General features: G+C 43.5%; 1 protein-coding gene and 2 long non-coding RNA genes across 4 annotated transcripts in view; 2 read left to right on the top strand and 1 right to left on the bottom strand.

The window, feature by feature from the left end:
• Window positions 1–8715, top strand: part of Esyt3 (extended synaptotagmin 3) — a 45738-nt gene extending 37023 nt beyond the window's left edge. Inside the window, exons 15-23 of one of the 2 annotated variants that reach the window (XM_021228330.2) lie at window positions 162–230; window positions 563–649; window positions 1175–1324; window positions 1663–2156; window positions 2780–2878; window positions 3344–3475; window positions 5256–5335; window positions 6622–6671; window positions 6959–8715. In XM_021228330.2, coding sequence (XP_021083989.1) covers window positions 162–230; window positions 563–649; window positions 1175–1324; window positions 1663–2156; window positions 2780–2878; window positions 3344–3475; window positions 5256–5335; window positions 6622–6632 — 1122 coding nt within the window. In that variant the 3' untranslated portion in view covers window positions 6633–6671; window positions 6959–8715. Of the gene's footprint in view, window positions 1–161; window positions 231–562; window positions 650–1174; window positions 1325–1662; window positions 2157–2779; window positions 2879–3343; window positions 3476–5229; window positions 5336–6621; window positions 6672–6958 lie in introns of both variants that reach the window. The other variant, XM_013114828.3, reaches the window with a different exon arrangement.
• LOC121137546 lies at window positions 185–4142 on the bottom strand. Its single transcript, XR_005874824.1, has 4 exons — window positions 3821–4142; window positions 2450–2528; window positions 1104–1391; window positions 185–764 (listed from the first exon to the last, which is right to left on the bottom strand). It is a non-coding gene; the product is annotated as an uncharacterized LOC121137546 (long non-coding RNA).
• A 2360-nt stretch (window positions 8716–11075) lies between the features above and the next one.
• LOC121137549 overlaps window positions 11076–15322 on the top strand; it is a 32256-nt gene continuing 28009 nt past the window's right edge. Inside the window, exon 1 of the long non-coding RNA XR_005874828.1 lies at window positions 11076–11356. This is a non-coding gene — a long non-coding RNA (uncharacterized LOC121137549). The remainder of the gene's footprint in view (window positions 11357–15322) is intronic.

Here is a 15322-nt window from a genome sequence, read left to right as displayed (position 1 = left end):
GCCATAGTGGAGGCTTGAACACTAGGCAGATCTTTCACCAACAGGAGCTGCCCTACAACTGTTAGCATGCCTGACAGGGAGGAGTGAGCATGGGGAAAGGTGAGCTGTCTTGGCTCCCCCCTGAAAACATGACTTTAAACATTGTGGGTTTCCCCTTACAGAATAAAGCCAGCAGAGACCCTTCTTCGTATGTCAAGCTATCTGTAGGCAAGAAGACCTTTACTAGTAAGGTAAGACAGTTCGTGTTTAGGCCTGAGGTAAGGAAATGGCACTGCCACCCCTTTTTTAAGGAGAGGAATAGTGAAGGGAACTCCCACCCTGAATGCCTAGAAAGCCTTCAGACTTCCCTCCCTATGTGGCCTTTTCATTCAAAACCTAAAAACTACAGAGCTAAGTGACTCCACCAAGAAAGGGGCAGCAGAATTAGGGTTTACGTTGGGGCATGGTCTGAAGCATGCTTCTCCTGTCACACTGGCTGTCCCCTGGTTCCTCACGGCCGGTGGTGGTCACACACAGCAGAGCATGTTGAACCCGGCTGTACCTGACCTCTCTCTGTTCTCAGACCTGCCCCCACAGCAAGGACCCGGTGTGGAGCCAGGTTTTCTCCTTCTTCGTGCACAGTGTGGAAGCCGAGCAGCTCTGCCTGAAGGTTTGCTTGAAGCTGGGCGCTGGGGATGCTGGGAGCTCTCTAGTTCTCCTTGCAGCGGTCTTCATGGTTGCACAGTGGGAGGGTCCTGGGCTAGACTCGAGTCTTTACAAAAGATCTGCAGAAGAATGCCCTCCTTTTGACATGAGCAAATAGAGCTAAAGCAACCATCTGCCCAAGCATGCATGGCCTACAAGTGCTGGAGCTGAATGGCATCATTTTGAGCCCTGAACTGAGCCTAACCGCCCCACCATACTGCAGCACAAAAGCCCCACTGGCCCTGGGTGTATGCCAGACTGGCCTCACGCAGACCTCGGTCACCTCTACTCCGAGTCACTCCCTTCCCTAGACTCCAGGCAGGTACAAGGTCTGGTCTGTTGCCAATCTCATCCGCTGAATAGCACCAGATGCTAATTGCTCCACAGTGCAATACTTACTGAAGTAAGCTCAGACTCACCAGGGCCAGATGGCAGTGGTGGCGTAGTGGGCTCAGCTCTCCCCTGGTTTTGTGACTGGCTCACTGCCCAGGTGCTGGATGATGACCTGGAGTGTGCTCTGGGAGTGCTGGAATTTCCCCTGTGCCAGATCCTCCCCTGTGCCGACCTCACCCTTGAACAGCGCTTCCAGCTGGATCACTCGGGCCTGGACAGCCTCATCTCCATGAGGCTGGTGCTTCGGGTAAATATCTCCTTTCCTGGCGGGCAGGGCTGGCGTGGAACAGGCCTCAAGCCTGAGTGAGTATCTGCTGAATGCAGAAGTCAGGAGAGAGGTTTATGTCTTAAGTGCTCTCAAGGGTATGAGTAACTTTGCTGTGAGGTCTACCAAAAGTTCAGCCTCTTTGGGGCCAAGAGATATTTTCATAAAATGTATCAGCCATCATCTCTTGGTTGCTTCAAACCCTGCCTCTCCCATTCATCTAATCCTTCCTTCTAGAACTTCCATACTAGACTCTTCTTCTATTTTTGATCCATGCCTCAACCTTACCTTCTGTTCCCAACCCTGTGATCTGCTTCCAGTTCTTACGTGTGGAGGAACGAGAACTGGGAAGCCCATATACTGGGCCCGATGCTGTAAAGAAAGGCCCTCTGTTCATCAAGAAGGTGGCCACCAACCAGGGACACAAAACCCCATCCCAGGGAGAAGACCCTGCAGATGTGACAAGTGCCTCGGATCTTGCCTCTGACATCAAGGAAGCCTCCAAGAGCACCGATACCAGCAGTGCTATGACCAAAGCCACTGAGCCTGAGCCCCAAGAGACAGGCCTGGAGCCCAAAGGCAAGGACAGTGCCAAAGGACTCTGTGAGTCCATGGGGAAGAAGAGGAGCCCAGCTACCATCTTCCTGACTGTCCCAGGCCCCCACTCCCCTGGGCCCATCAAGTCACCCAGACCCATGAGCCGCCCTGCCTTCCCATTCGCATGGCCACCCACAAGGCTGGCTCCCAGCATGTCCTCACTCAACTCCCTGGCCTCTTCCTGCTTTGACCTGACAGATGTCAGCCTCAACACTGTGTATGCATCTCTCTGCTTGATCTTCTCTAATATAACCTGCATGGAAAGTAGGTTCTTGAATGGCAGAGTAGATAGGAACTTACAGACCTGTACAAGTCCAGGTTTTTCACAATATGTCTTTACAAGGGGCAGCCTGGACTAGTAGGAAGAACATGGGGTAAGAGGGCAAGCCCTACTCTTGGCCTACAGTTCTGGCTACATAATGACTTCAGTTGTTAAGGTCCCTTCCATAGAAACTTTCCTGAATTCTGAATATAGAGAGATGACATGAAAAGTTTAGAATGTAGACTTACATAATAAGTGGCTGCCATGTATTAAGTGCTTCCTATGGCTTAGCAGGTTATCTGATGTAATTCAATCTTCCTTATAACCCTACAAGACAGAGGAGACCATTATAAAATCCCAATTCCCTCAAGCCCCACAAGCAGTCAGGATATAAGGGCTAATTCTAGAGTTTGTTATGCTTTCTGCTGAGAAGTAGAATAATTGCACTGAATGCTGGATGGAACCTTGAAGAGAATTATTGACCCAGCCTGTGTTCCTCACGTAGTCATCCTTCTCTATCTTCAGGTGAAAGGAGAAGGACAGTTTTTACTGTGACACGCTCCCCTTTTTTCCTACAGAGATGGGGATCCTAGGCAGCGACGGTTGGGTGAGATTCAACTCACAGTGCGCTATGTGTGCCTTCGACACTGTCTCAGAGTGCTAATCAACGGGTGCAGGTAAGGAGATTCTGGGACCATAGAGGTCCTTTGGAAGTATCAGGTGACCATATAGCAGGGTTGCTTAGGGTGATGACAAGAGTCATATACTCCTAAGTGACATTTGAGGACCTACAGGCCATGGGTGGCAAAAATCCTCAAAGGGCCATGTTGAGTGGCCATTCTTTGTTGGCACTGATGGGCTCAAGAGTCAAGGCTCTGCTCAGACTCACAACTGTCTCGGGGTGGCCAAGCGCAAGCAGGTTTTCTAAGCAGGAACCCCCAACTTCCTTGGGTACAAAGTTCTTGGCTCTATCCCAGACAGCACAAAAATGTTCAAAAACAAAAACTCAGCCGATATCTTGTCCTTTAATTCTGTAGGCTTTTGCCTTTTGTTTGAGTACAGAGACTTTTAATCCTCCAGCCCATCTAATCCCCAGTGTCTGGTAAATGAGTACTCAGGCACTCTTTTTCTCTGCACATCAGAAACCTGACACCATGTACCAGCAGTGGAGCTGATCCCTATGTTCGCATCTACCTGTTACCGGAAAGGAGATGGGCAAGTCGCAAGAAGACCTCAGTAAAGCGGAAGACCCTGGAGCCCCTATTTGATGAAACGTGAGCAGGGCAGGGCTTAGCAGACCACTTACTTTCATAGTACAGAATGTCAAACACTGGCGGGTGCAGGCAGAGGGAAGCCTGAGTGCTGGGCTGAACGGGACACTGTGGTCTGACCTCATGCAGTACCTATATACTTTTTAGTGGGGAAAAGGGCTGCTAGGCCAGTTTATCCAATAATGTGACCAAGCTGCTCACATTTGCTGTTCTGAAGAGGATAAAATGTTCATGGTGGGATAGTGTACACTCCCATTCTATGGCCTATCTTCCCTCCTGAAACATAACAAGGTTGGCAGGTAAAAGAGATCCTTTCTCTTCATCTATATCTTTGAGAACAACACTTACAGACAGTCTGTCTCGGCACATTCTTGCTTTTGGTGATGAGTCCAGTAGCAAGTCCTTAAATTTTTTATTTTTTATTTATGTGTATTCCACATCTGTAGTAGTGCCTTCAGAGTCCAGAAGAAAGTGTTCAGTCCTTAGCAGCTGCAGTTACAGATGGTCTTGAAGCACCTTATATGGGTACTAAGAATTGAGCTTCAATCCTATGCAAGAGCAGTGTCTTAATTAGGGTTTCTATTGCTGTGAAGAGACACCATGATCACAGAAACTCTTATAAAGGAGAACATTTAATTGGGTGTCTTACATTTTCAGAGGTTTAGTCCATTACCATCATGGTGCAACATGGTGGTGTGCAGGTAGGCATGGTGCTGGAGAATGACTACAAGTCCTATATCTTGATCCACAGGCAACAGGAAGTGGTCTATCTCACTACGTGTAGCTTGAGCATGGGAGACTTCAAAGCCTACCCCCACAGTGACACACTTCTTCCAACAAACCCACACCTCCTAATAGTACCACTCCCTTTGGAGTCTATATTCTTTCAAGCAGCAAGTGCTCTTAACCACTGAGTCATTGTATTCTTAGTATCTTCCTCTGTTTTGCAGTCCTAAGACAAGACATTTCTAGCCAGGTTGGAAACATGATTTTTCTTTTCTTCTTATTTTAATTAATCATAACTAAAGGCTGAAGCCAAGTCCTCTTTGATCTATGTCTATCCTCACCAAGAAAGACTTCAAGAAAGCCCATCGAACATTCACTGAACCCTATGACGGGCACACCGTCCGCAGCCACAAAGTGGACACTGTCTTGAAGGATAACTCTGACACAATTATACAAATATGTTAAAAAGAACACAGGAGGGAACATCTGACTATCAAGACAATCTGTTAGACATTCTTTCTAAAAATTGCAACGAGATGAAAGCCAGGGTTATCTGAAGGCAGACTGAGCAAACCCCACTCTAAATAGAAACCTAGAAGTAAGGTTCCATGTGCCTCTCTGATGAGGCTGATCATGACAAGGCAGGGACACAGTCCTCTGAGGGACACAGTCATTATTCCCCATGCAACTCCAGCAAGCCTACCTCCTGAGCACCCCGGCCTTCTGCTGTCAGAGCAGAGAGGGGTAAGGTGTTCCTCTGGGAGGGTCCAGATGAGGATATCAGTGAAAGCACATTCGGTGTAGAGTCAGGATGCAACACACTCCACACAGCAGCCATCTGAGAGGCTCATCATGGGTCTCTCGACACTTCACAGATTTAGATGACATGTTACCTGTGAACCTAGGAGCCAGTGCTGATTCTGTCGCTTTTAAAAGTTGACAGCTCTTGTTTTAGTGGGAAGTGGAAGAAACACTGTTTTCAACAAAGGTGATTACATGTAAATCTCATTTTAATGTTTTGACTTTTAAAGATTTGAATTTTTTGTTCCCATGGAAGAAGCACAGAAGAGGTCACTGGATGTTGCAGTGAAAAACAGCAGGCCTCTTGGCTCACACAGAAGAAAGGAATTAGGAAAAGTGAGTAGTTGTCATTTCCTTGTATCCTAACACCTGATGGAACCAGTCAGCTCCTACTAGAGCAGAACGTGGAAGGATGGACAGCCTCCTTGAAAGGACTTTTTGTTTTCATATTCTTCAGGCCTAATATAAAAATATAAACTAGTGTATAGACTTTAACAACCCAGAGACTATCCAAATTCCATATTCTGTAAGTATGTGGCATCTACTCTGGTATTACCTATTACTGTTATAAATAGATCATTAAATAAAACTTGAATTGAATTAGGTCAAGGTTTCTGTGTTAACAGAATTTTACTTAAGAGGACATATAATCCCAGGAGTATACCAAGGAGATTCTGCCATGGCATTCGTACTGTAATTTTATTTTAATAACTACTTTCTGCACTCATCTCTCTATCACCTACTTCTATAAAACTGGCAGTATTTTCTGCCTATGAAGCAGATGGTATTATGCTCTTTTTTTTTTTTTTTTTTTTTTGGTTTTACAAGACAGGGTTTTTCTGTATTGTTTTGGAGGCTGTCGGTCCAGCCTGGCCTCGAACTCACAGAGATCCACCTGCCTCTGCCTCCCGAGTGCTGGGATTAAAGGTGTGTGCCACCACCGCCCGGCTTATTATGCTCATTTTTATGGGTAAGTTTACTTTTTTATAACACTCATAAATAAACTTGAAAATTAAATATCTGTAATTCTTGAAGATAGTCTTTGAATATCTCAAATTGTATCCCAAACAGGAACAGCTTTTGTTTTGTTTTTGAGACAGGGTGTAACTACATAGCCCTGGCTGGCCTCAAACTTACAGTGTTCCATCTGCTTTGGCCTCCCTAGTCCTGGGTAGAAATAGTTATTCTAGAACACTGAGGCCGATGTTTGCATTCTCTCTGGAAAGATTCCAGGATGAAGGAGGGGTTCAGAGAGTCCCACCCACAGCTGAGGAGCTATTGGCAGTCAATAGGAGGTAGAGGCATTCTTCTTTTGGGGCATGGCCACACAGCTGGCTCCATACTATGCACATATGAACAGCCCTAATTGGATTTAGTGGGTTGTTCAAAAGAAAGACATGAAGTTGGGATGTGGCCATATGGCAGTGCTCTAGTGGGAGCTGGAGGAGAGAAGTGGGGCATGTGTGGATACAGTTATATTTAATTATGTATGTGTATGAAATTCTCAAATGATACATTTTGAAAAGAAAATACCCTGCTGAAAGCTGAGACCCTTCACCCTCAGCCCAGTTTATCCCAGAGTGTTCCCATTTAACACGGTGCTAATATTTGTGATTGTGTAGGTACTGATTGACTTATCAAAAGAAGATCTGATTAAGGGCTTTTCACAGTGGTAAGTGTGCCTTTCATTATCACTGTTAACTGTGGAGGACACTATCTCAGGCAGCTGCCCTGGTCTCCAGACTTCTTTCCCTTTCAGTATTGTTTCAGGTGCTTTGGTTTCCAAATACTCAGGTTATGACTGTAGGCCTGCCTGCAGCCCTCTATAAATGCAGAGTTAATCCTGGCCAGCGCCTCTCAGACAGTTGGGTTTAGCCGTCTCCAGAGACTGTGCTGCTTGTGTTGTAGCAGCCCCACATCCTCATTACTAACACAAAGCCAAATGTGACTGTCTTACAGGTATGAGCTGACTCCAGATGGACAGCCCAGAAGCTGACGAAGAGCTGTTGTCACCAAATGTTAGAAGGTGTATGGGTGTATTTTTATTTAAAGAACATTTATTTGATGGGAGTGTATGCTGAATGAACTCTAACTACATGACTGGATAGAAAAGGGGGTATTGTGTGTAAAAGAACTATTTCTTGTAATTCCACTAGTTCAAAACCAGAAATTGTTCACATCTCATTTAGGACTTGCTTGAAGGTAGTATGCAAGAGAGAGTGCCCTGTCTCCAGCACCAGGTTGGGGTAGCTGTTCATAGAGCACCTACCAGCATTCCTGGGCAGTTCTGACCAAAGGAGAGCACTCTTTTGTGGAAATAAAAAGTAACCAAACTCAAAACTTCCCAGAACTAACACTATCAAAGCCCCTTTGCCTGTGATGCTTGTGAGCCCAGACATTTGCCTCTGGTTCTGACTTGGAACTACAGTGTATTTCCTAGGGGCAACAATGTTAGAGTGATCTCCTTAAGTATCCCAAGTTAAATTTTCTGGGAAGGCCTAGGGACAAACCTCTGGCATATGGCATTATTTCCATAGGAAAATTTAAGCCTAGCCCCAAACCCAGGTCTACATCTGAACTCTGGGTACTGGAGGCTGCAGAACGGTCACTTCCCAGGAAGAAAGGGAGCTTTCTGTATTTCTCTTAGACAATTTTGAGACTTAGTTCTGCTGTCCTAATAGATTGTTGGGTCACCCAAATATACATGTTAAAAGGAAAATATGTAAATTGTATATTTAAACGAGTGCCTTTTACACATTTCAGTTTGTAAGACCAGAATTTTTGTTCTTATGTTTCTTGGGTGATTGTCAAGGTTACACCTTCATCTTTCATCCACTCGGGCAACACTCCCTGCTGTGTTTCTGTTGTCTTCAATGATGCTGTTTTATTTATTATTATTCTGTGTATGGTGTGAGCAGGAGGCACCCATGTGTCATGGCATACATGTGGCAGTTAAAGGACAACTCTGTGACAGAGTTGTTTGTCTCTAACACCTACATAGGTTCTGGTCAGGGTTGCACAACAAAGCCCCTTTACCCACTGAGCTGTCTCACAGGCCCTTCTCCCATGCTCTTCTACAAGAATGGAAACACAGTTGGGGATGGCAGCACACGTGTACTGGGAGGCAGAGGCAGGTGGATCTCTGTGCATTTAATGACAGTCTGGTTCACATAGTGAGTTCCAGGCTAGCTAAGGCTACAAAGTTGAGACTACATTTCAAAAATCAAACAAAACGAGAAAACCCAATAAATCCAACTGGGCATGGTGGCTCACACCTGTAATCCTAGCACTTGGGAGGCTGAGGCTGGCCTGCCTGGGTTAAATAACAAGATTCTGTCTCAAAAAAGAAAACGATAGTGTTTGTGCACTATAACTTGTAAGTTGTCATTTATTATAGTGTGTAATAGCCATGGCTCTAACACTCCTATCAAATGTGAGACAGCCTGGTCTTTGATTTCTCCTACTGTACTCCTGTGCAGATGTGTCCAGCTGCTGTGTGTTCAGCAGCATCCTGAGAACAGAATAGTACAGCTACTGTATCATCTTTTCCAATGGCCAATCCATACTGTGTAGCACTTTCCATTTGAATAAGTCTCAGTGTAATTTACAAACTCTCTACTAGGTCACATGCCAAGAAGCTACAATATAAGTTTTAGTTTATATCTCAATTGAACCACAGACTACTTGATGGATAATAAAGTTTTTGCAGATATTTCTATTTTGTGTGTGTGTGTGTATGTGTTATATATGTGTGTGAAAGGGAGACTAGAGCATGCCCCTCTCCCAGGATCTCTCACTGGCCAGGAACTCATCAGGTAAGCTAGATTGGCTGGCTAGTGAACCACAGAGATCCAAGTCCCTATCCTCTCCAGTGCTGGGAACACAAGAGGCACCACCATACCTATTTTTATTATTATTGTTATATTTATTAGCATTGAGTTCTGAGGCTCAAACTCAGATCCTTGTAAGACACACACTTTTATAACTGAGCCAACTCCTCAGCCTGATATTTCTATTTTAAATAACAAATTCTCTCAATAAAATATGGCAATTGATAACTACTTTACATCACGATGATATTTTTATTTCTTCCTAAATAGACAAGTATCATGAAAATGGAAAAGCACCAAAGAGAAATGGATGTACCATATAAATATTAGCCATTCTAAAACTGATGGTGACTGATAGGGGGAAACTTACCACTCCCCAAACCCATGAAGAACTGGAATATTACTTACTTTGCTGTGATAAACCTCCATGATTAGAGCAACTTAAGTGTTCATTTTAGCTAATGGTTCTAGGGAATTCTACAATGACAGGCTGTAGCATGGCTGCAGGCAGCAGGCATGGTGGTAGGAACAAGAAAGAATTCACCTCCTGGATGGAAAGCACAAACAGAAACAATGAACTACAAGTAGGTTGAGTCCTTAAACTCCCAAAGCTGGATCCCAGTGAAGTACTTTCTTCAACAAGGCTGCACCTCCTAAACCTCTCAAACAGCATCACCAACTGGTGACCAAGAGTTTAAGCATCTAAATCTACATTCTCATTCAAACACGTACATCTAGTTAAATAATGAGCATGGCTAATTTAAAAGTACCATGGGTGAAGTTTCTAGTGATAATATAGAGAAAAACTGAAGCAGTGTTCAGGAATTAAAGGTTACAACTGAAAACCAAATTTTAGTATCAGAGGAAAGGCACCATGTGAGGACAGGACCAGTTAGCAGCATGTACAACAGCTAATCTCTGCTACTGGAGTGTAGGGTCTGACAGTATACAGAGCCAAGCTGGTGTAAAAACACCCAAAACTAGAAAATGGGTTTAGAAGCTGCTACCCTGTGGAGCCTCATTAACCAAGCACAAGTTCACACTTACAGTTCTTATTATTTGTGTTACAGGTGGGTACTTCCAAAATTCCCCCAGTGATTTTTCACGGTCTAGTAGAAAAGAAACTGCTTCTTAGAATAGTTACCACTTTCCAACCAAGGAGGACAGACAGAAGAGACATCTCAGGTTCCTGTTTGACACCAGCTGGACTGGAAACCAAATCAGGCAGCTAAGTGCAGAGGCCTGGGACTGTGGAGGGCAGAGGAACTGTGTCAGTGTGGACAGGCAGGCTTCTGGTGACTGACTGACTATGTGATACTCGTGACCATCTCATGTATATATGCATGAAGCTGAAAGACTTTCTGAGTTTCAGTGGGGTTCTAGGCATGGAAACTGGGCAGCTGGACTTAGAGGATATTCCGATTTCTAAGCAAGGATTTTCACAGTGATGCAAGGCTACTCACCCATTTTCTTAGAAGGTGGGTACTTTTCTGCTCCTGGTTCTGACAGTCTTCTGGGGTTGTCTATAGTTCCACTGGTAATTTCTGGAGGGATGGATGACGAGTCAGGCTGGATTCTTCAGCCTTGCAGAATTGCTTAACCCTGCTGAGCAACAAGCTGTAAGGTTAGGTCAGTGGGTCAGGTAGAAAACGCATCAGCAGCATAATGCATGCATAAACTAGTGAGTGCTATTGCCAGCCCACTTGGAGAGCAAATGGTTTGATTCTTGCCCATGGCTGTGGTTTCTAAGGATGAACTAAACTCTTCTTATTGCAAGATACTGAAGCCATGGCATCAAATACTGAACCAAAGAAAACCTATAGGCAGTTGCCAATGACGGTTCATCCTGATAAAAATCATCTTTGACTGAGGAACTTGTCAACATTTTGTCAGCAGCTTGCCACACTGTCAGCTACTGAAAGGCAGAAGGAATATGAGATGAAATAAATGGTAGCGAATGTGCCAGAATGGTTAGTGAGTTGCTATGCAGTATGTTAGAGGACCTCAAGAAGGCAGTGACTACTATGGTGCATAGCACACAGCTGATGTCAAGGAAAGCTTCAGGGGTTTGAATTGCACCAGGCACTTAAGAGTGCCAAGGGTAATAGACTATACCCTGCTGAGGAAGGAGACTTTGGAGTAGCAAAGCATGTTGGGCCTCAAGATCACTTCCCTTGTACTGATGAATGAAAGTCTATGACATCAGAGTGGGAGATGCCAGCATAAGAATCTCCCTAGATACCCAGAGTTCCATACCACATGACATTTGGTTCTGAGTTACTAGGTACCAGTGGTCAGAAGAGAGTCATCCCAGATGTCTCTCCTACTGATCTTCAGTATTTCTTGAGATTCATTTTTCAATTAGCCCCAGGCCAGATGTCCACTGGGAACTTCTGTGCTGTTCTTCAGCCTGGCCATGGGGTCACTGTAGCCTCCAAGTCCAACATAGTACACAAGAGCTGTGGAAGAAAGTGAGGAGGCCTCCACTACCAACATCCATCGCTTCCTTCCTCAGAATAATCTTAGGGTGAGTCAAGAGGGTTGGGTACCACACAATACAGTACCTGGTTTGTCTCAAGTATTTAGTAAAGGGAATTTTTAAACCATTCACTCAGTCTCTGTGAGTTCAAGGCCAGGCTGGACCGACAGCCTCTAAAACAATACAGAGAAACCCTGTCTCGTAAAAACAAAAACAAACAAACAAACAAACAAAAAAAAACATTCACTCAGTACTCATAGGAAGTTCCTGAACCACTCTCCCTCCTCTTCAACTCAGAAACTGACAGCATGAAAGAAGCAGTGGCTGGCTAGAGAAAGTAGGACCTGGGCCTGGAATGAATTGCGCATTCCTTTATGGTGAAGGGACGGGGCATTTCTCTGAGTCTGCATGCCTTTGTCTTGCCTTTAGCTTCAAAGCAGATGACATATATTCCCCCACTTTTAAACTGAGTATATCTCACTGATTAATTAACGCAGTTCAAGGAGATCCCCTTTTCACACCAAGAACAAAAAAGCATGCAGCCTAATTTTGGAGCTTTACAGAGTTCAGAGTAGAAACTGATTTGTTTTTCTATATACAAGAAGCAACTGCCACTGAGAGCCAGCATTTACGGTTTGGGATACATATGCTAGAAAACTTGCACATGCGTATAAGAACACGTGCTGACAGCAGCACAGTTCTCCATAGCCAAGACCTGGAAACCACTCAAATGCCAATGCTCAGCACAACAGGAAGACGAATACTCTATAGCAATGAACACAAAGCACAACATTGAACAAAAGGAACATTAAAAATAGCATGCACACTATAATTACATTTTTATAAAAAGAGGCAAATATTGGTTCTGGCATGCTCATGAAAATCTCCCATTTCTTTAAAATACTAAGGAAGTGATTGACATAAAAGTTATGATGACAGTGACCTCTAGGAACTTTTACAAGGTCTGAGAGAGCCATCCATGCACTCTATTTCTTGGTTGTTACATGGGTGTTGACTTTATAACAATTTAATTACACATGGCATTTATAATTGATACATATTTTAAAAGTTAGTACAATAAACTAATTAGTCACCATTAAAATAAAATCAGGAGCCAGGCATTGGTGGCACATGCCTTTAATCCCAGCACTCGTGAGGCAGAGGCAGGCGGATCTCTGGGAGTTCAAAGCCAGCCTGGTCTACAGAGTGAGTTCCAGGACAGGCTCCAAAGCAATACAGAGAAACCCTGTCTCAAAAAGTAAACTAAAGTAAGATAAAGTCAGGCTGCTGAGATGACGCAGTTGGTAGAAGGAGAGAACTGATAAGTCAGTTGTCCTCTGACCTCCACATGTATGTTGAGGCGCATGTGTGCGCACATACACACACATACATAACACAAACTAAAAAGTGTAATTTAAAAATGATCAAAGCCAGGCAGGGTAGTGCACGTCTTTAATCAAGAGATAGATTCAAGTGGATCTCTATGAGCTCCAAGCCAGTCAAGGCTACATAGTGAGTTCCTGTCTCAAACAAAACAAAACTGTAATAAAATGATGATGATATATGAAAACAGAAAAGAACAAAATTACATTCAAGGCAGTGAGCATGAATAGCAACAAAGAGGGATATTAAGATAGCATATCAGGTATATTTATATGAAAGTAGAAAATGGGTTCAAAATACACAATGAAATTTGGCAAAAGTATAGAGATTTTAGTATCTCCTAGAAACTGACAAATCAAGCAGACAAAAAAAAATGATAGGTCTATGAGTCTCAATAACACAATAAGCAAAATGTACCCATAATAGAGATTCATTTTTTTGAGATTCAATTTTTAAAATAGCTTGTGGAATATATAAAAATGCATCTCTAATCATAAAGTCTGAACAAATTCTAAAGGCTCAATAGCAAAAGACCATATTCTGTTGCTGTGATAAAACACATGAACAAGGTGACTTATAGAAGAAAGTTTATTTGGGCTTACGGTTCTAGTCCATCATGGTGGGGAAACATAGTAGCCAGCAGCAGTCATAATGGCAAGAAGCAGGATGCTGAGAGTTCACATCAGAAAAGGTAAACACAAGCAGAGGGAATAAGCAGGAAATGAAACATGTAAATACTCAAATCCTGCTAGTGATGTATTTCCTTCAGTAAGGTTCCATTTCCCAAAGGTTCCCCAACCTCCCCCAAACTGTGACACCAACTGGGGACCAAGTGTTAATAGCTAAGTCTATGGCGGATGCTCTCATTCAAACCGCCGCAGCATTGCAAATATAGGTATGCACCAGAACTCTTCAAATTTTATACTCCATGTATAGTTTTTACGTTAATATACATCAAAACTGTTTTAAAGCAAGTGTGTGTTTTGAATGCTTATATTTAGATAGTTCTCTATCTAAGCCAGAAACAACTGTAGTCCTTTTAGTTTTAAACAGTTAAAAATCGGATAAAGGTAGACATAACAGAAGTCTAAAGCTACTTGCATTAGTGTAACTGTCCTTAATGGCCTTTGAGGTACTTCTAAAATCCTGGAAAAGGATTTAGAAACTTCTGTTTTAAATTGAGTTAACTATGAGATTAAAACAAGCCACTGAAATTTACATAATCTTTTAAGATTTTTATTGTATGAATACAGGTGCTCATGGAAGCCTGAGGCAGGAAACACTGGATCCCCTTAGAGCTGGAGATACAGGCAATTGTGAGTCACCCAATATGGATGCTGGGTACCAAACTAGGATCCTCTGCAAGAATAAACTTTTTGTTTGTTTGTTTTTATTTGTTTGTTTTTTGTTTGTTTGTTTGTTTTTCTGAGACAGGGTTTCTCTGTGTAGCCTTGGCTGTCCTGGAACTCACTCTGTAGACCAGGCTGACCTCAAACTCACAGATATCTGTGTGTCTCTCTCCTGAGTTGCTGGGATTGAAGGCATGCACCATCACAGCCCAAGAATAAACACTCTTAACTGCTGAGTCATCTCTGTAGCCCCCATTATGATCTTAATTGTATTTCTTCTTTTATTCCTAAATATTGTTAAGGCCAGGTGTGGTGGCACACGCCTACAATATTAGCACTTGGGAGTGATAGAAAGAGGTCCAGGAGTTCAAAGTTAGCCTTGGCTATAGTGGACTCAAAGCCAACCTGGAATACGGGACAACCCATCTCAAACATGTGCATGCACACACATTACACACATTGTCAAGACTTGCAACCTTTGGGCTAGAGAGATGGCACAGTGGTTAAGAGTGCATAGTGCTCTTGCAGAGGACCAGAGTTCAGTTCCTAGTACCCACATTGGGCTGTTCACGACTGCAGGTCACTCCAGTTCCAGGGGAGCCAGCATCCTTTTCTTGGACTCCAAGGGTACCTGCACTCAATACACGCATATACATGTGCACACAAACACACACACACACACTTTAAAAATGAGAGTAAATCCTTTAAAATAAAAGACTTCCAAACCTCTTCACAGAAATTTCTTAAGAGTAACTTCATCAATTCAGAATGAATAACCAAATGCTTTTTCTAAGGAAGCTATCAAACATTCTACAGATTATGGGTTAGTTACATTGGCTTCTCAACCTGTGAGTCACAATCCCTTTGGGGGTTAAGCAACCCTTTCACAGGGTTTGCCTAAGAGCATCAGAAAACACAGGTAATTACATTATGATTCATAACAGTAGCAAAATTACAGTTGTGAAGAAGCAAGGAAAGTAATTTTATGGTGGTCAGCACAGCATGAGGAACTGTATTAAAGGGTCGCAGCATTAGGAAGGCTGAGAACCACTGGGGTTAACTGCCGGTTAAAAGAACCTAAGGTATTATTTTATGCCATTGAAGTCACAACCCTAAGGATCTGGATGCCTGTTTTTTGGCACTCTCCACACTACCATGCTGCTTCCTAGAAATGCTTTACTATAGTAGTTCGTATCAACCAACAAGCATTTGTAAAGGAGGATATGGATATGGGGTAGCCTAGAGTAGCTTGTGTTCATGGATGTCATTCAGAGCACTGCCC

This window comes from Mesocricetus auratus, unplaced genomic scaffold (assembly GCF_017639785.1).
Source record: "Mesocricetus auratus isolate SY011 unplaced genomic scaffold, BCM_Maur_2.0 Super-Scaffold_100691, whole genome shotgun sequence".
Taxonomy (NCBI): Eukaryota; Metazoa; Chordata; class Mammalia; order Rodentia; family Cricetidae; genus Mesocricetus; species Mesocricetus auratus.
The sequence above is the reverse complement of the archived record's forward strand: the minus strand, read 5'-3'. Positions and strand labels throughout refer to the sequence as shown.